At 39.7% G+C, this 21,024-nt stretch overlaps 1 protein-coding gene across 2 annotated transcripts in view; it reads left to right on the top strand.

The window, feature by feature from the left end:
• The window catches only part of LOC107288954 (protein LSM12 homolog), a 25,589-nt gene extending 14,355 nt beyond the window's left edge, over positions 1-11,234 (top strand). Inside the window, exons 3-6 of one of the 2 annotated variants that reach the window (XM_015817634.1) lie at positions 6,708-6,817; positions 7,948-8,074; positions 10,844-10,879; positions 11,190-11,234. In XM_015817634.1, coding sequence (XP_015673120.1) covers positions 6,708-6,817; positions 7,948-8,074; positions 10,844-10,879; positions 11,190-11,225 — 309 coding nt within the window. In that variant the 3' untranslated portion in view covers positions 11,226-11,234. Of the gene's footprint in view, positions 1-6,707; positions 6,818-7,947; positions 8,075-10,843; positions 10,983-11,189 lie in introns of those variants that run through there. The other variant, XM_015817633.1, reaches the window with a different exon arrangement.
• Positions 11,235-21,024: the final 9,790 nt, after the last annotated feature.

Genomic DNA, 21,024 nt, shown 5'->3' with positions numbered 1-21,024 from the left:
TTCCCCTTCGGTGCAGCTGACTCTGCCTCCTCCCAAGGCTGCTGCTTTTTCTCTCTCTCCCTCTCCTGCCCAAACTGCCTCCTTTTATAGGCTCTCCTGTCTCTGCCCCCCTCCTTTCTCATGGGGGAGGGTGAGCTCCAGAGGACTCTCTTACTGCAAGTCCTTGCCTGTGCTGGCTCTTTCCCTCCCCCACTACACTTGGCTAGGCAGGGCTGCGTACCACCTGCCACTCATTAATGTACCACAAGTGGTACACGTACCACCGGTTGAAAAGCCCTGGCTTACAGGACCTAACCAGCTGGTTACTCAAATCCAGTTCTTTCATTCACCCATTCCATTCCATTTGCATACAGCCTTTCCCTTTTCCCTAACAAAAGGTCCTGCGCTCTGGCCAAACCCCCATGCTTTCCAGGGTCTGAACTCCAACAGATCCTTTCTGCGGCTAGGAAAAACTCAATTTTACAGTTACTTTTTTTTTCATTAGGTTTACAACAACGACTTACAACAACAACCCATCTTCTTGAAAGTTTCCCTGATTATGGTTCCCTGAGGTTCTCGATTTGACGGCCACTCAAAACTCTTAACACCAGTTTGCTTCCCTTCAGGCTGGCCTTCCCCCTCACAGGAGTAAGGGACCTCAACCTTTCAGGTCTGCACTCCTCTGGACTTACCAGTGTTCCCAGAACACAGCCCATCACACTCACACAGCTGTTATCGCAGAAATCCTCCCACAATCGCTCTCCTGACCACCCAGGTACAATTGCATGGTTCCCTACTTCGGGGCAAAAGTGTCTTACCTGGGCCAGTGCACTGGGTTACCGGGTCTGGGCTTCAGTTGCTGATTTTCTTCCTTTTTTTCCTGTTCTTTGATTTTTGTAAACCAGAGTTGTCAATTTAGTTTGGCTCAGAGCCTGCAAGGGGAACTAGATCTCAGATAACTCCAGGCAGTTGAAATCAACAGGCACGCTCCTGATTTTACTGAGAACAGTGTCCCCTAGAAACTCTGCATGCCCGCATTCTCCACCAAGTTGTGAGATGTAAAAACCCCAAATTTTGATACAATACGAAGACAAGTCTGGTTAACAAAACAAAGTTTTATTGGAGAATAACATAAAAAGAATAAAAAGAGAAGAGAAGAGAAGAGAAGCGTTTGCAAACAGGCCTCCTGGATCCTTCCCTATGGATTGGATTTCCAGGAGCGCACTGGCCTGGTTTCAAGTTTTGCATTTTATACCCCTACAATACATGTCACATCTAAAGAGCTCTTTCATCTTTATAATGTACTTTGAAGTTGTACTTTGTTAACCTGACCTCTTCTGTCCATCTGCTGTTATCTTGTTTATTTGTAATTTTCACCTAGGGTCAAAATCCCCCTCTTTGATAGTAGGATTTCTACTCAAAGTGTTAAGTTCCTGTGTGCAGAGGATTTTTAGGCAGGAAACAGTAAACATTTGGTCATTATTGGCATTGCATTGTTACATTCGCGTTACAGTGTTACATTTGTACTAAAGAGACAGTTTCATATAATGGCATTACATTTCTACAATTATTTCTACAATTATTAAAAGAATAACTTTTACTTCCTTCATTATCCTGGAATAACCACCGTCCACCCTCTTTCAGGTCCAGTCACCACCTTTGCTCGTGTGTAGTGAGTCCAACCCGTCCCAGCCCTCCGGACAGCAGATTTAACATAAGGAACTTCCTTTCTTTGGTTGTAGAAGTTCCTCCTTCGGTTTATGAATCAGCACCCACTGTCCCGGCTGGATCTTATGGACTGGAAATTCCAAAGGAGTTGTTTGCGCCACCAAGCCTTCCTGTCAAAGAGAAGACAGAGACCCCAGTACTTGTTCTACATTTAGCTATTTGTCTCCCCCTTTGGGAGCCTTAACCCTTTATTAACCCTTTTACATATCAAACATCCCTCTGTAGCCCTTTGGGCTATCCCATAAATTACAAGGGTAGCATAGAATTTCAAATACATTTCTACCTATGCTTTAATTCCCCAATGATTCCCCTCATATAGTTTTTGGATCACCATTCTTGCAGTACCTTGTGATAACCACAGAATTCCCTTAATACCATTTTTATTGTTTGGTAATTATAAATCTACTATAGCCTCAATCCTTTTACTATCTATTTTCCTTTCCCCTTCAACTATAATATATTCTAGATATTTTACCTCCTTTCATACCAATTGGGCTTTATTTGCTAAACACCCTCAATCCTTTCTTCTGCCAAAAAGTTGCTTTCCCATTTCTTTATAATTCCCAAAATAAGATCTTACAAAACTGGGAAGCTACATAGAAATGTATTTGCTTCCACATCTTAAAAGTGGAAGAAAGAAAAGAAAGAAAAAATAATAATTTGTCCTGTATCAGATAGACTATACTTGTCCATGGAAGCTCTATCAAAATTGTCACATTTTTCTTTCTCCTCCCCCTTTCACCCTGATTAGATACCATGTTACAAAAATATAACTCAATAAACTTATTGTAAATAACACATTCAGGATTTTAAAAGGTAAAGCACATAGGCTCACCAATTAGCATTGCGCCAACATTTCTGGAATGCCTTTTGTCTCAGGCAGACATCAAACAGGATAGCTAAGAAGACAAAAGATTGTCTCCCCCTCCCCCCACTCACTAAACCAGACAGAGTAAAAATTTATACAAAACGTTTGCTTGAAACAGCCCTCAGGAGGAAAATTGCCATAACATTTACAGAAGTGGCTTGCCAAAACCTCTCTCCTAGGGCTGAACAAAAATAAACCAGCCCCAAAACACTCAGCCAACCCTCATGGCTAAAGCAGGATTTGAACTCAAATCCAGCCTTGCAGCCTGTGGCTATAACCCTGAAACCAAATTGGTTTTCTATAAAGATTTCCCTTCCCCTCCTTGGCTCCAAGGAAAAGGAAAACAAATTGGACACACACAGTATGCAACAATTAATCATCCTTTTTTTTGCAGTAGCAAGTAGTCCCAAAGACACGTATTTATCAGATGTTAAATAAAACATCATAAGATTGTTCCTTTGACAAGAATACCCTCAAATGCATTATTAAGGATAAATCCAAACTAAAATGCAAAGGAAAATCACTGAAGCATGCCACACATACAAAAACAAAATATCAGAGTTGGATGGGACATTAGAGGTCCTCTAGTCCAACCCCTTACTGAAACAGGAAACTCTATCCATTTCAGACCCTATCAATTTCTAACCTCCTCCCAAAAACTTCCAATAATGAAGCATCCACAGTTTCTGGAGACAATTATCCCACTGATTAATTATTCTTACAGTCAGGAAATTTTACCCAATTTCTGTTCTTTAAAAACAAACAAACAAACAAACATGCAGACAGAAACTGCCTCCCCCTCCTCTTTCTTCTTTTCTTCTTTTTTCTGCATCTCTTACTTTTCCAAGGCAGAAATTCTTGGGTTAAAAAAAGTAACAAACTAAACATGTTTAAAAGGATTGCTCAAAAATTTCACCCCCCTTCAATAGCCCTTCCACCATGGGCTTTAAACCCATTCTTCCTTCCAATGTAATGTTATACTGTATCTGGTGAATTACTTCATCAGGGTTCTTTAAAGTCACCTTTAAAGGATCCATGTGTACCCCTCTTCTATTGCCCTCTTGGGCCCATATAAGAGGGTCCACGTTTCCTTGAGCTTCCTCACTCAAGGTCATAATATTTACAATTATTTCTCTTTCATCCCCCATAATAACAACCCCCAATTTACCAATTAAGTACCCCCTGGCCAAATTGCAGGTCCCTTTAACCAATACAAAGTTCAGGTCCTTTTACTACTGTCTGGACCATAGCAAGTTTAAATATTGTTGCTTCTACTACATGTCCATAATTGCCTGATCCTTAATCTTCCCTTTCCCAATTTGCATTCCTGGAGGTATATAGTTCAGGGTAAATCTGGTGGCTCCAGAATCCACCGAGTACACCCTTTCCTCCTCCAGGGATCCAACCTTTAAGGTTTATCAGGGGTTCCTAAAAAGCTGGAACAGAATACAGATTAGTCCCCTGATGCCCCTAATCCTCAAAATTCACCAAATTTGCTAGTTCTTCCCCCTCCTTCCTCTTAGGGCATTCATTTTCCCAGTGTCCTTCCTCCTTACAAAAGGCACATTTATTTATTTATTTAAGTACTGGGGAAAATTTTTCTCTTAGGGATTTATATCCCCTGGTGCCAATTAGCTGTCCTCACCCCCAGCCTGCCTTACTGATTTCCTGATTACTCTTCCCCATCCTCTTTGCTGGCCTGTTTGCAACAATTGAGCCATCATTTTTATCTTTTCTTACGTTTATCTCTCTCCTCTTCTCTCTTCGCATATACTTTCTGAGCCTCTTTTACCGGTAATAAATCTTCTATTTTAGTTTTCCATGTGTCTAATTTCTGCATTTTTACCCTAATACCTTCCCATGATTTCCATTGGTCCTAAAAACATTTCTAACCTGTTTTCCTACTTCAATAGGATCTTCTATTAGTTTGGGCAATTCTTTCCTAAATTGTCTGATTTCAAAAACTGTTAGGGGGGACAATTCCCCCCCCCCCCTTGGAGAGGGGTTTTCCCCTCTCTTGTCACCTTCCAAACTATAGGAACCTCAAGAAATACATAGCTTTCTACTTAATTCTTTCACACAAAATAGCAGATCAGAGTTCTCACCTTTCATCCTGGCCAGGCATAAAACTTCACACAGCTCCTTTCTTTCTCTCTCTCCCCCTCTCTTCTATCTGATTATTTCCATTCTTTTAACACCTTCTATTGTCCTTCTAATTACTAAGAAACTAGCCTTCTTCACCCTTTCTTGCATTTACACCAGACAAAAAATTCCAAATTCTTCACCCCAGGCAAAACAATCATTCTTATTTTCAAGGAGCTTTTTCAAAGCCAATGAGCTCCATTTCCCAAATTTCCTTTTGTAATAAGACCTTGTTGTTTTTGTATATTACTGTTAGAGGGTCTCTCTCCCCCCTCCCCCAGGTCTTTAGAAATGAGTCAATACAAACACACAAACACACAGACCCTTAAACATCATTTCCACTTTAAATTTCCACTTTTACTCTCTTGGGGAAACTTGTAGCTTGTTCTCCAGGCAGTGGGGAAATGCAAGGAGCGTTTCTGATAGACCTTAACCACTGCCTATCCATTCCCCATAGCTCTAAGCCAAGCTGAGAAGCCCAATTTAATTTATTGGCTGGCCAAACATGTACTTAGGCCAGGTATAACAAATGCCTTGTTTAAAGCATTGACTTAAAATACTTCAACATTCTCCCTCCCTAAGGGGGTTCATTCCAGAATGTAAATACCTTTCCTCTTTTTCCTTATTGGCCGGCACACTGGCCGGGGAGGCGTCCCTCCTCTTCAAACTCTTATTGCACATTAATACCCCTCTGATATATAGATACCCCTCTGGTATCTTACCTGTCAAGCTGAGTTGAAGTCCTTCCTTAGGTCGGCTGACTTTCCCTTAGGTTTTCACTGGGTCCTGGCTTTTTGTCTCGGGATTTCCAATTCCTCCTTGTTTGAGCAGGGGCAATCCGACCTTTAGGGCTGGGAAAAACTTACCCAGGTGCGCACTCCCCTTTTGAATATCCCCGGCTGCCAAAGATGGAATGGATGCAAATCCCGGAGGAGCCCCCAAGGCTGTTATGTGCTCCTGGCTACTTTCCTTCGTGACCAGAGGCAAGCTCGCCTGACCAATAACCAGCCAAGACACAGTGAAGGCCTTTTGTTTCGTTTATTGCAATAAGCGGGGAGAGAAGCTATCAAAGCTTGGTTCTCTCCAAAGTTTTAACCCAAAATATCTCCTTCTTTTATTCATCCCTATCACCGGCCGCTCCATCCCTCCTCTTTCCCCATTGGCTGAGGTACTATGAGGTTACACTCTTTCCGTCCGCCTATGCACATTTCCTGATAACATATTAAATCATATTCACATATACAATAAGAATAAGAAAAAATAGACATTTAAATTATTTTAAACTCAGCAGATATTTATGTCCCCATTTTAAACAATAAGTTCTTTTCCTGCTTTTCAATTCAGTGTGCCTTTTCTCTTATCTTATTCGGCTTATTTTCCTATTCTCCAACCTGTATTTTCCTGGCTAGCCATTTCCTTTTACAAATATATATAGATTTTTATGGCTTCTCTTCTTCCTTTCTCAGACCCAGCTATTTTTGCCTATTTGTTTATCTTACTTCCTTTATGTTATATGTTATCTTTTCCTGACTCTCACCATTTGTAGGTTTAACTGACTCTGAAGATTTATCATATTGATGCATATTTATCAAAAACTACAGTCCAGAATCTCTTTCGCACAAATAAAGCTGTATGTGGAACATTTTCTACATTTCTTCTAGACTGGTGTTTCTCAAACTCGGCAACTTTGTGATGGGTGGACTTCAACTCCCAAAATTCCTGGCTTTGGCTATTAGGTTGGGTTATGTCACCTGTTCTTTGTTGTCCCTCACCTTTCCCCCTCCTCCCCTTTAATCTTAAAAGTATCTAATTGCTTCCATATTTTAAAATTTCCTTTGTTTTACATTGTTTGGAGAGTTTTTCATCTAGTTAAAGAGCTTAACTTCATGAGATGGGATTTGTCTCATCTATGTCATCCAGACTTTGTCTTCCTGCAAATCAAATTCCATTTGAAGATTAAGGTTACTGCATCTCTCATGCATCTTTATAGCTTGCAAACAAAGCACGGATGGAGAAGGAAGAAAAGCTGAGCCAGGCGTATGCAATTAGTGCTGGGGTCTCTTTGGAAGGACGGCAACTATTCCAGACTATACACAAGACGTAAGTAGAGGAATTTTTACAGATATAATATACTAGGAGTTAACTTTTGAGCAGAAATTGCTATGGAGTATGTTTATCCCTCCCAAACACTGTGATCCCAGCAAATGCAAGAGGATGTTAATTTGGTTTTTCTTTCAGTTTGCTTGAAAACCAAGAGCTTGGAAGTAAATCTGAATTTTTTGCCCACTTTTTGTGATTCAAGTTGAATATGCTAGGTGGATTATTCTAAACCCAGATAATTTGAATTGTTATGGTGGCTATTTGGTAGAAAATAATATATGATTATTTGCTGGTGAACTTATGTTGGTGGTGTGAATTTTGCTTCACGAAGGCTTTACTTATTTTTATCACACAAACTTACTTTACACAAGTCACACACATCCAAATCCCAGTGTATATTCCAATTATTTTTGAGATGGAATAGTACTTCCAAAGAGTTTAAATTTATTCAATAATAAAAAACAATTATATTGAATCTAATATATTGTGAAAGGTGCACAGCTGCTCATTAAAAGAATCTGCTTATAGCTAAAATACCTGTTATACTCTTCCTCATTTATGATTCTGATGTTAAATCTGTTTTTTACAAGTCTAAATACATTTTGAGTAAAACCATGCAACAGCATTTAAATATCATGCTAAGCCATTATGTGGTTTGTTTGATTTTGATTTAGCACTATGTGTGAAGTAAGTCCTTGTTTATGATTTAGGTCTGCAAATACATATTGTATGTACAAATTTAATCAAATTTCATTGACAAAACCATAATTTAACATGATATGTGAACCTAAACTGTATATATCTAAAATTAATAAAGTTCAGCATGTACAGATGTTTAGTTGATTTAAAAGATGTTAATCTTAATTGAAGGTTGTACACTGATAAAAAATAAAAATTAACAGTGGCTTTTTTGTAAGATTATATACTTCAAAACACTCAGAGCAAATTCACAGTAATGACAAACTAATATGGGAATGTTCAGAAGTAGGCATTACTTCTTGGGCTAAAAAGGAAGTCATTGGACAGATGATCACAAGAACAAACAGCACTTTCCTGTTCCCTTTTTCCATTACAAATGGCCATGAATTTTCATTAGTGAAGCCAATCAAGTTTCTCTGTCCTTCCTCCAGTATTAAAGATTGTAAATGGCAAGAGAAGAATATAGTCGTGATGGAAGAAGTTGTCATTGCCCCTCCATACCAAGTGGAAAACTGTAAAGGCAAAGAGGGGAGTGCCCTAAGTCATGTACGCAAAATAGTAAGTATTGTATACAATGGTCAGAGGGCTGTCAGGGAAAAGAGAAAATGGGGTTCAAAAAACAGCCGCACAAGCAAGCTTCACCTTGATCATACAGATTCAAAAGTGAATTTGAACTGAATTCACATATCTTGCTCAGCCATTATATGGCTTGTTTTGATTTTGGCATGTGTGTGAGCCCAGTCACCATAATTCATAAATACTGGCTTATACTTATTATATTCTGTGAACTCAAACAATTGTGGTTGATTCAGTAATAATGCTTTAGCAGACTATGATGATGCAATGTATGATTGTAGCCTTCATATTGTCAAGCTCAGGCCCAGAGACAAGACAGTGAGATCCAATCAAGTCCAATCCTTTATTTGCTTACACCTAATAGATTCTTGCCAAACTAAAGGTATAACTTTCTAAGCTACTAGATACATCTTGAGAGATTCTAGGTCCAGGATGTGATTCCCCTAAACCTCTTCCCCTCCCCAGTTTTGCTCGGGACTGTATACTTTCTTTATCTTGGTCTCCTTCTGGGAATGGTCTGAACTGGCAAATCTTCCTCCTCTTCTGATGCAGATGCACATTCCATCACACATGTGCCTCAAGCAGTAAAGGTAGTCCTTGACTTATGATTGGTTGTTTAACAACAGTTTGGAGCAGCGGTGTCAAACTGCTGGCCCGCGGGCTGGATGCATCACCAGGAAACCGTGCCCACCCCATTGCCGGCAATGGAGAAAAAGCTCTGATACGTTGCGCGACGTCACATGACGTCGTGAGTTTGACATGTCTGGTTTAGAGTTACAGTAGCAGTGGAAAGGGTGCTTTACAGCTTATAAAGCACTTCAGCTGTTGTAAATTGTCTCTCACACATCCTGGTGGTTACATGACTGCATTTTGGGCACTTGGCAACCAGCTCACATTTACAACTGGTTTCAGCATCCTGCACTCACATAACCATGGTTTGCAACATTTTTTGCTACTTTCCAGCAAAAAACACCTATTCAGGAGAATGGATTCCAACTTACGATTACATGATTCGCTTAACAGCTGTACAAACAATCACAAAGTCAGTTCTGGTCATGTGGGTGCCTAGACTTGTGACTGTCGCAACTTACAACTGAAAATCCAGTCCCAATTCTGGTCATAAGTTGAAGACTATCCCAAAGGTACTTTTTCACAAGGCAACTGGACTTGTTTTTCTTTGAAGATGTTTCGCTTCTCATCCAAGAATGACATACGTTGCAGGAATATCGGAAAAGCTCAAGAGGATCTTTAGCCAACACAACATACGTGCACACTTCAAACCCACAAATACACTAAGGCAGAAGCTTGTCCACCCCAAGGATAAAACACCCAGACACAAACTGAGCAATGTGGTATATGCATTACAATGCAGTGAGCCATGTGCAGATCTGTACATTGGGGAAACAAAACAACCACTTCATAAATGCATAGGAGAACAAACCCATCAGGACAAGCTTCAGCAGTCCATCTGCATTTAAAAGAGAAAGGCCGCTCTTTTGAAGACAGCAAAGTGCACATTTTGGACAGAGAGGACTGCTGGTTTGAAACAGGGGTCAAAGAAGCCATCTATGTCAAAATTGAACAGCCCTCTCAACAGAGGGGGCGGAGTATGACATCTATCTCCAGTCTACAACACAGTCCTTTCAACAGTTCCAAGAAGGCTCCACACCCATTTGCACTACTCAGGTGACCCTGACGACAGATAAACCTCCAGGTGCCCTCAACGACTCTCTAAAAGAATACAAATGACCAGCTGTCTGCAAGGAGTATAAATCCTTCCATTCCCCACCATCCAGTCAGAGCTGAAGAAGCTTCTTGGATGAGAAGTGAAACGTCTTCAAAGAAAAAGTCCAGTTGCCTTGTGAAAAAGCACCTTTGGGATAATTATGACCTGGATGACTGAGAATCTCCATAGACAAGTTGAGGACAACTGTGACTTTTTTTTAAGTAAATGCCTTCTCAAACAAGAGGCAAGTTTAAATCCAGATGATTAAAGTGGTAGTTGTATTTGTAATATAGAATGGAACTTCACAATTCTACAGTAGCAGAACTGTGAGAAATATCTGTGTGTTCTATTTGAAGTTTTATATAGAGATATGTTCTGTATGTCAGATACAAAATCTTTTGGTATAATTTCCTCAATATTTTTCAGTATTTGTAGTGGAACACAGACATTCTCTGTTATTAATTAAGGCAAATGCCTTGTTTTTTCCTTTAGGTATTGTATTTTCTTCCTTTAAAGCAGGGGTCCCCAACCCCCGGGCTGCGGCCCACTACTGGACCGTGGCCTATTTGGAACTGGGCTGTGTGAGTGGTGGGCTGGTGTGCATGTACGTGTAGGTCGACTTGTGTGAGCGGCGGGCTGGTGCGTGCACACACGTGTGCAGCTCAATTTGAGCAAGTTGAGCTGCATGCATGTGTGTGCCAACCCACCAGTCACAAGTTGAGCTACGCCTGCTGCTCATGCAAGTTGAGCTGTGTGTGTGTGTACGTCAGACTGCTGCTCGTGTGGCCCAGTTTTTTCCCCCCACAGCCGGGCCGCCAAGCCGCAAAGGTTAGGGACAGCTGCTTTAAAGAAGAAAAAATCTTGACTCCCTTTTACAGTTCATCAGTGACCCTCAATTTCAAACTGTGCTGTAAATCGTCATCTTGCATTCAGTATTTCCAACCTCATCAACCACTACTTTTCATGAGCATAGCAACAGTCCCACTAAGACAAGTGCTAACTTCTTTGCCTCCTTCTTCAACCAGGTCGAGAAACATTTTAGAGATGTCGAAAGCCAAAAGGTGATGCAGCGTTCACAAGTCCAGCCAACACAGAAGGAAAGCGCCCTCTCATCCTGAGTTCCACCTGCCCTTCCTGGTTGCGACAGATTGCTCCTGTGGGGGTGGGAGGGTGGGGGAGCCCTTTGAACATGCAGCAGCAGATGAGACGTCCTCAAAAGTGGGCAGGGAGGTTCCACTTCTATGTTGTGGCTAGCTTGTAATGATGGGACCCACAGTTTCTGAATTTTAGACTTCAAAGACAAAAACAAAATAATAATGTAAAAACTCATTCATTACTTGACTAACGGGCTCTTTACTTTTTGCTCTCCAGGTTTACCCCGAGATCAGTCAGCTGTCTTGTATTTGAGGTTTTTTTCCCTCCCAGATTTTTTTTCCTGCTTTACTGAAATAAATTCCATGCCACCCCTTTTTCTGCTGTATGCTAGGAGAATTCAGCTCCTTAGTTGTCCTATTAAAAAGAAAAAATAGAGGAAACAAAATAACGAGCTGACTGTGGTGATGTAATTAGGACTTGTCTATGACTGGCAATCTCATTTGGTTTTTGTTTGCACCGGACGAGGCTTGAATTAGCCTTATTTTTCTTATCTTGAAATACATATATAATAAATATCTATCTCTATATTTATATCTCTATATATCTATTATTGTGTGTTTGTGTATGTATGTATGTATGTATGTATGTATGTATATCTCCTTTAAATATTTTTCTGGTTCTTGCAGTACTCAAAATTGGGATCATGGCAGAAAAAAATCTCTATGCTTGTTAACAATCAAGCCTTCTGCAGTTGGCATTTTTAGCTTGGGCTTCAGTGGGTCAAAACCTATTGAAAATGCATACTTATGGTACAAGCTTCTCCCATTTGGTCTTTGCACTAAGTTTTACCTTGCACATTATGTTATATTGCCACAAATCTGTGTTCTACTAATACCACTGGATTAGAACTGCTAACCAACATTACAGATGTAGTGGATAATGAGTCTGTTGAAATCATTCTGTCCTCAAAGACATGAACAGTAGATCTCATAACTTCCTCTTGGTCATGTGCTGTTCTGACCACAGTGAAGAACCCCAGGATTTTCTGTAGGTAAAGGTTGCTTGAGTGAAATGTAAAAAGCATCTGAATTGGCAGGATAATAGAACAGCCTCAGTGGGATTTTTCCCTGTAGCATAGAAAAAGCATCTTCCCAGTGTTGTGTAGCTGTGTCCATGGCATCTGCAGAGGGACAAAGAGAAGTAAATAACATGTGTTCTGGTGCAAATGTACATGTTACCTGCGTAAGACATCACGATGCAAGTATATCATCTGTATGTCACATGACACATGTTTTGATGTCATGGCTTATTGTGGATAGTGCTGGCTGCATCACTGTTAAAAGGACCGGTTACTTCAGTTTTTTGTTTAAAGATGTTGGAGATCAGGCACAGTAGCTGTAGTTCTGGGGATCCAAATATGATTTATGCAATAATCTCTGTCCTGGCTTGGAGACGCTGTCCCAAAAGTATAGCTTTCAGCTAAATTGTTGAAATGTTCAGCATTTATATGATTTGCTTCTCCTGGACTTGCTCTCAGGGTCCTTCATAAGTATCCTTGGTTTGGAAATACATTTTTGGAAGATAAGTGGGATACAGAGATAACAGGATGGAGGGTAGCTGTTGGGTTGGGAGATGATGGATGGATGGATGGAGAGAGAGAAAGAGAGTTATTTTTAAACAAATGGGTGAAATTTTAAATAATTCAAGCCCTGCTTTGCAGTATGGAGGGATGTTTTTAGCATTGTCTAGCATAACCAATAAAAACCCAGAATATTTTTAACCATCAAACAAGCATTTGTGTTGGTGGGGTGTCTTTAAGGGTGCAGGTAGAGGATGTTGGGCGGGGGTGGAGGAAGGATTCTACAGAGAACTGGAAAACAACAGACCATACTGCTTGTTGAATTGGGAGGATACATTCTGTGCAAACTGGCATGCTAACTTGTGCACTCTCATGTTCTGTTGGGTGTGCCACCAGGAGAAGGCCGGGATATAAATACAATAAACTGAAACTGAAACTGAAACATATTTCTCCATCAGTTTTATATTTCTATGAATGAGGTATGTTGCTGGATATTTTTGTAAAATGTGTGAGTTAATGTTTTTGATGGTTGCAAGACAGTGCAACTTTAATATGGATGAAAAGCAGAAAAGAAAAGCTTTATGAAACAAAACAAACCCTATGCATTTGTTCATCTACAACAAGCACTGAAATGATATGGTGGAGTTGTAGACATTTCTTCAGATCATATAGATAACTTTTCATTTTGATAAATTGCCTCAAAACATTCTAGTTAGAAAATTAGAATGAAGTGAAGTGGATATGTAATTGGCTCAAAAATACTCAAAAGTGTTCATGATTAGTTCCTTGTTAAACTGGGGTGAAATGGCACAATTATATACAACTTTTATTAGCCACTTGAATGAAGAGGTATAGAGAATGCTAACTGAATTTTTAGATGGCACAAAAAAGAGAATCCCACAAGACAAATGTTTTTGATAGGTTAGAGAAGCAGGCTAGAAATACTAAAATTGGAGAAGTGCAGAGTTCATACAAAGATAGAATAGCTAGCTAGGTAGTGATACTTAACTGCAGAGTGAACATGAGTCTGTTGTCAAGGTTCTGACTGATGATCCCAATGAAGTAAGCACAGCTGAGACATTCCAATCTCTAATGCAAAACTTCATTGAGCACTGATGAATAGAAAACCAGCTCTGGCGAAAATGGCGCCAGAGCAGTAAATTAAAAGTGAAGAACCTCCCTTCCCCTCTGATAGTGCAGGTCACATTCCCCAATTACTATGTTTCCCTGAAAATAAGACCCGGTCTTATATTTTTTTAGCCTCCAAAAGAGGCACCAGGTCTTATTTTCGAGGGATGTCTTACCCACTTACCTTCGGACCGCCACAGCCAGGCCTCCCATGCAATGACACGTCGTGCAACAAGCCACGTGGCCTGTCACAATTGGTGGCAGCGGCGCAATGCGCCACGTGACGTGTGGCCACAAGCAGCTGCAGAACTCAGGCAGCAGCGCAACAGGTGTCGGGGCGTGGGAGGCCTGGCTGCAGCGGTCCTAAGGTAAGCAGGTGCGGAGTGTATGGGGCAGCTCCACCCCCCACCTCGCCCTAGCTTGATTTTTACCCGTGTGCCAAACTAGGGCTTACTTTGGGTGTAGGGCTTAGATTAGGCGCATGCATAAAAATGAAGCTAGGGCTTATTTTCGGGGTAGATCTTATTTTGGGGAAAAACATGGTAAGTGTCAGACATTTGTTATAAAAAATCTTCAGTTCCCAGCCAAATTGTTCTCCGATGACCTTGGTTTCCAGGCTGGACTGTTTACAGGTACGCTGAGCATGCCAAACATCCCCCTCCCCCCTGCATCTGTTGGCAAGCTAAGAAACAACAATGGCTGAAGCAGAATAAGTTTCTTTGGAGTTTGACATCTGTGCTGTAACGTGACTGCAAAGCAATGCATTTTTATATTGTATCAGAAATATTTCCAAATCATAAGACGTAATTGTTTCATTTTACTCTGGTTGGACTCCACCTTGAGTACTATGTCTAGTTCTGGGCACCATATTTTAAGGATTCAAGAGAAACGAACATATTCAGAGAAGGGCAGTGATGATCAGGGATTTAGAAAGTAAGTCCTATGGAGAGAAGTTGAAGGAATGTGTGCCCCGAGAAAGGTAGAAGCAATAAGATAGACTTCTTTATGGTTGAAAGGATGCCACCCAGAAGAAGGTCAAGCCTTATTTCCTGTCATTCTAGAGTGTAGGACATTAAAAAATGGAATTGTGTTCCAGGAAGGTGGATTCGAACCAAAAGTTTTTAAAAATTGTACCAGCAGCTTGACACTGGAGTAAATTATCTAAAATAGTGGTGCACCCTCCTTGCTGGATGTGTTCCAGTGGGGGCTAGACAAACATTGTTCTAGGATGTTTTTGGTTACCTGTGTAGAGCAGGGGCTCTGATTCTCTGTTGGGGCCTGCATATGAAGTGCATAGTAGTTTATTTCGTGTCCGATCTTTATACTGCTTTTTTGCTGACAGACCATCAATGCATTTTTTAAAAAATCAATTAGTTTCTTTAAAGCCATTTAAATAACTATCAGTTGTGCTTGCTTGTTGAGGGCATACTGTAGTAGGTCTTAGCTCTCCAGAAGTGAGCTTGGTTCAGTTTCACTGTTGGTTTCACTTCTTCTGTGCCAATGTAGTTTATACAGTAAGGTTTTATACTCTTGGTAAAATAATGTCCCAGGAGTCTTTTTCTGGATTCGCCAACTGGACAGTTGACACCCAGTTCATAAGCCATTAAGCTATTGTTTTATAGTTAAGAGCTGTAGTTTGAGATGTTTTCTTACATGTTTGCAATTAAAATGAAAGTTAATTTTAAATTGTATATAGTTACAAGTGGTAAGTGAATATTAAGTAGTAAAAATAGAATAAGAGTGTGAAGAGAGGAGAGAATCCTACCATGGAATACAAAAAAATGCATATTAACATGTGAATCTTGATTTTTTTCCTCAAGGTAAACTGCTTATTTTCCCAAGCTGCACGGTGGCCTCTTGAATAGGGTCTGAAAAGCAAACTTTTCATGGTCTCAAAGACTCCAGGCCTTTCTTTGTTTTTCCCATTGAACTAAATATATCATTTTCCCCTACACCTTTACATTATTATAAAATGTCACACATAAACTGCCACCATTTCAAAATAAAAATGTAGATGACTCTGTCTAACATTTGGGATAGTGAAACTTCAGACAACAGCTGAACCCAATTGAGCCAAAATGCATATTCCAAATCTTGTGTTTTACTTCCCTCTTTTATTAACACCCCCCCCCCAATTGAGTCAGAAAGGAGCCAGAGCCTGCTTTCTCTTCTCAGCTCTTAAGAATGCTTCTGCCCTTGTTTCCATAACAACTTTTGAATATTTCCTTTAAGGCCATCTCCATGGGGCTCTACACCAGCAAAGCAAAATGAAAGAATAACATGTAAAAACATGGAATACTAAACAAAATGACATGTATTGAGGGCATATAAGTCACCAAATTCAGTTGTTGATGGGGATGGGAGTCTCTCAATTTGCCTTGGATCATGACTTCTCACAAGATAAGGTGGTGTGCTGGAGAAAGCTCCTGAGATAAAGAAAAGCTACAGGAGAAGGAGATTGCAGTAGACTGAAGAAAAGGTATGGAGAATAGATAGAGCAGACAAATAACAGCCCATTTGATGTAGTGGTTAAGATGCTGGCTAGAAACCAGGAGAGTGAGTTCTTGAGACTTCAGCAGAGAGAGCAGACATGCAGAAGCAGGGCTCTTCTGAATAATCTAATTAAAAGCCTAAAAAAAACCCTAAACATGCACAGAATTGCAGCCACAGGAAAAAAAGTGAATGGAGGAAAAGACTGGACTTGGAGAGAAGAGAAATCTTGGAAATCAAATACTTATTTGGGTGCAAAGTTTATTCTGGTGAGTTCTGCTGTGTAGCGTCATCAGACTGCAGTTCCTTTGTTCTCCTGATGACACTGAGAAAATACCAGCATTGAGAAAGTTTTTCAGCATTGAGAAAATATTAGACTGAACTGTTTTCTTCAATATTGACTGCATAGTTCTTTTTACCATTAACAGAGCATACTTACACAGACATAATTGCAAAATGAATTACAGATCTGTTTGCACGAGTGTTATTTTTCCATCTCTTTCTCTAATGAATTAAGTGCAGATCTGTTTGCAAGGGTGTTTTTTTCTTTTTCTTTTTTTCTCTGCCTATTTATAAGGATTTATAAGGATTCCAGTCTTACTAACTAAATAATCATGAATGAATTGAATACATTTTTTAAAATATATTGAATGATCCTGCGAAAACTGAGTGATTATTTTAAAAGGTTCTTTACAACTATTGTAAAGTTTTACTGTCAGATTGTAAATTTTTATTACCTAGATGATAAACTTTTATTGTCCTGAACTGCAATTATCATTCTACCTTCTTTTGTGGATTACAAATAGTCAGAGACTACAATATTTTTTTTACAACATTTTAATATTTTTAAATACTTTTAAATATTTTGTGGATTTTTGTGGACTAGCTTGTACTATCTTTTTATACAGTACCATATATATACTTTTGTATAATCTTTTTTACACTACCAACAAGCTGACATTTCATTTTTTTTGCTCTTAGCTGAGATACTACTTTTTTTCTTTTAAGCTGCAATTTTGTTTTACTTTCCAAATTTTATTCATCTGTCATTTTCAATACATGTGTGGATTACAAACTATATCAATAGGGCAACATGAAGATTAGCTACAGGAAGGAACAAAAAGAGAACTTGAACTCCTAGAACAGGGGTGTCAAACTGCCGGCCCGCAGGCCAATTTCATCATACCAAAGCTGCGCCCACCCCATTGCCGGCAATGCAAAAAAAGTCACGATACGTCGTGACACGTCACGTGACATGGCAAGTTTTTCACCCGTGTCCTAGAACAAAGAGGTGAGTGGCGGCCCAGCTGAGAGCTGGCCCAGCTGAAAGGCAGCCCAGTGTCCCAACTGAGAGGTGGCCCAGCTGAAAAGCAGCCCAGTGTCCCAACTGGGAGGTGGCCTAGCAACCCTTCTGAGAGAAGGAGAGATAGTTGAGAGACGGAGAGGCAGCCCAGCGACCCAGCCTGACACCTGAGCAGAGGCAGTGTGGTGCAAACAGAGGCCACTGAGCAGTGGTGAAACAGAGCTAGGTGGCAACAGACCAGCAGCTGTCAGCAGCATGGCAGACCTTGAACAGCAGCAGTGCAGAGCTAAGTGGCAGAGGAGTGAAGCACCTAGAGCAATGACTAAGACCACCACGGTGGACCAGCAGTGGCTAAGAGCAGCGCAGATGACCAACTGAGCAGCAGAGCCCACAGCAGTGGCTGAGAGCAGTGCGGCAGACCAGCAGCAGTTGAGAGCAGTGCAGAGGACCAGCTAAGCAGAGCAGAGTGTCCATATTAGCACATCGTACCTGAAAACTCCGGCAGTGGCCAGGCAACTGAAGGGCAAGAAAGCAGGGAAGAAAAGGATAAGTACAAAACACTTGTTTTACAAAAAAGAAGTGCATATTACTTCATAAAGGGCCAAGAACTCTTATAAATTCTTAAATTTTTAAAATCTCTGAATTCCTTTTTTTTAAAAAAATCTTTTTTCAAACTTTTTAATTTCTTTTTTCAATTTTAAATTCTTTTTTCAAATTTTAATCTTTTTTCAACTCTTAAATATTTTTAATTTTAAATTCTTTTTCAATTTTTAAATCTTTCAATTTTTTTTCATTTTTTAAAAAACATTTTTTCAACTTTGTTTTCAATTTTTGATTTTTTTCAATTAAAAATAAAAAACAATTTACTTATTTTAATTATTTAGACATTTTTAAATTCTTAACAAGCTAAAAGAAAAAATAGTAAACTATGGAAAAAGAGAAAGACACTTCAAAACAGGGAAGATACTGATGAATTTTTCAAGACAGAACAAAAGGCCAAGAGCTCTTGTAAACTGACACTTCGCAACAGGGAAAATATTTAATTTTTAGACATTTTTAATTTTTTAACAAAAAAGTGATGGAAATAGAAACTGACACTATAGTGACTTGCAAAGTGTGTCATATGTTTCAGCTTATACCCACAGAAGACCCAAACTATGTATCAAATGTAAAGTAATTGAATTACTAGAAGAAAAAGTAAAGGGTCTAGAGCAGGCATGTCAAAATGCTGGCCCGCAGGCTGGATGCATCACGACGAAACCGCGCCCACCCCATTGCCGGCAATGGGGAAAAAGTCACGATACGTCGCGCGACGTCACATGACGTCGCGAGTTTGACATGCCTGGTCTAGAGGCAACTCTAGCCACTCTGAAATTCAATGAACAAAGCCAGAAACCCCAACCTAAACAAGAAGACTACACCAAAGTAAAAAACAATAGGGAGCAAACTACTTCTAAAAAAATGACCCCATATATGAACATAAAGAAGAAAACCGATACACCCAAATTGAACACAATAGGGAACAAATAGCTTCCATAAAAAACGACCCTACATATGTACCTAAAGAACAAGACTAATGGAAACATGTCACTTTTAGAAGAAAACGACAACCAAGAGCAAAGCCTCTACTATCTACCCTAGCCCACTCCAATGAAGCTCCTCTGGAACTAAACAATCACTTTCATAGCCTCCCCCTGGAAGAAAATATACAGACACCCACAAAAGAGCATTCATCAATAGTTCCTTAAAAAGGCACAACCCAGCATTCCTGCAACAGGAAGGAAAGCATCCTAGACTTCCCTAAGGAAAAAAAGGCTAATATTGGTGATAGGAGATTCAATTCTTAGGGGAACAGAAACTATAGTCTGCAGACCAGGCAGTCAATCTAGGGAGGTATATTGTCTCCCTGGAGCAAAAAACAAAGATGTAACTGAGTACCTTACTAAAATAATCAACCCCATGGATTACTACCCTTTTCTTCTACACATGGGGACCAATGACACAACCTCCTAGAATCCATATGGGTCAATATAAAAGGAAAAAAATGACATTGCTATAGGCGTATACTACAGGCCACCCAACCAAGCAGAAGAAATATATGAACTCTTTGCTAATCAATTAACAAATGTATGTAGGAAAACATACCACAGTAGTAATGGGAGACTTTAACTACCCTGATATCAACTGGGAGACAAACTCTGCAGCAAGTGGGAGATCAAACAGATTCCTAACAAACGTAGCTGACAACTTTGTCATTCAAAAGGTAGAGGAGGGAACTAGAAGAAAAGCTATACTGGACCTATGTAATTCTTACTAATAGAGAAGATGTGATAGAGGGAGTTGAAGTTGCTGGAACCTTGGGCAAGAGTGACTATGTCATATTAGAATTCAATATAATGCAAACACAAGCAATAGAATATAATCCAACCAGTGTCTTAAATTTTAAAAGAACTGATTTTAACAAACTCAGAGAGAACCTAGGAAATGTTCCATGGATAAAAATCCTAAAGGGGAAAACAACTCAAGAAGTGTGGGAAACACTGAGAAATATGATCATAAAAGCCCAGTCCAGCACAATACCACTAAAAAAGAAAAACAAGAAATCCAAGAAGAAACCAGCGTGGTTGCACAAAAACCTCTCTGATAAACTGTAAGACAAAAAGCACAAGAACAAAAAATGGAAAGAGTGACACATACCTAAGGCCGAATATCAGCAGATAGCCTGAATCTGCGAAGGTGAAGTCAGGGAAGCAAAGGCTCAGAATGAACAAAGACTTGCAACAAAAGTCAAAGATAATTTTAAAAAAAGTTTATTTCAACATATAAATTACAAGAAAAAAGTCAAGGAAACAGTTGGTCCACTAAAGAGAGAAGATGGCAAGGAAATAACAGGCAGTAGAGAGAAAGCAGAGCTGCTTAACTAATTATTTGCATCAGTCTTCATGCAAAAAGAAACTATAGCCCAACCTATCAAAAACATAACTGTAAAAGACAGTATAAATAAAAATTAAAACAAGTAAGAAAATGGTAAGAGAACACTTGTCTGACCTTGATGAATATGAATCACCGGGACCTGATGGATTACATCCCAGAGTTCTAAAGGAGCTAGCAGAATTCAGCTTTTGCTATTTCTATTTAATTCCTGCAATATGACCTGCAAGTTACCATTGAATGTCACAGAAATGCAGATATACATACCATTTTTTAATTTGCTTTCTGGCACAATATTCTGTGTACAGTTCTGTAGTATGTTTAGCCAAATAAATGATTGGATCTCTTTATTGCGGCCTGAAGACAGAAAAGGAACAAAATAGGCAAGTTGTCTTGAGCAATATAAGCTTCCTAGTTTGGTTCAAATGCTGCAAACATTTTACACCATTATGGAGCATTTAAGCACAGTAAAACATATATTCCAAAGAAAGGCTCAGATGAGAAGATAATGCTTTCGGGAAACTTGATGGATCCTAAATATTAACAGGGTAGGGGACTATCTTGACCTTGAGGGTCCAACTGTTCCACAGAGAAAGCGTTGTTACCAGAAAGCACCATTACAAGTTCCTGCCCCACAATCTCAAGAGTTTGGTACCCACAACATTCCCTTCCTGCTGGCA

The sequence above is a fragment of the Protobothrops mucrosquamatus genome, unplaced genomic scaffold (genome assembly GCF_001527695.2).
Source record: "Protobothrops mucrosquamatus isolate PMUCROS unplaced genomic scaffold, P.Mucros_1.0 scaffold609, whole genome shotgun sequence".
NCBI lineage: Eukaryota > Metazoa > Chordata > Lepidosauria > Squamata > Viperidae > Protobothrops > Protobothrops mucrosquamatus.
The sequence above is the reverse complement of the archived record's forward strand: the minus strand, read 5'-3'. Positions and strand labels throughout refer to the sequence as shown.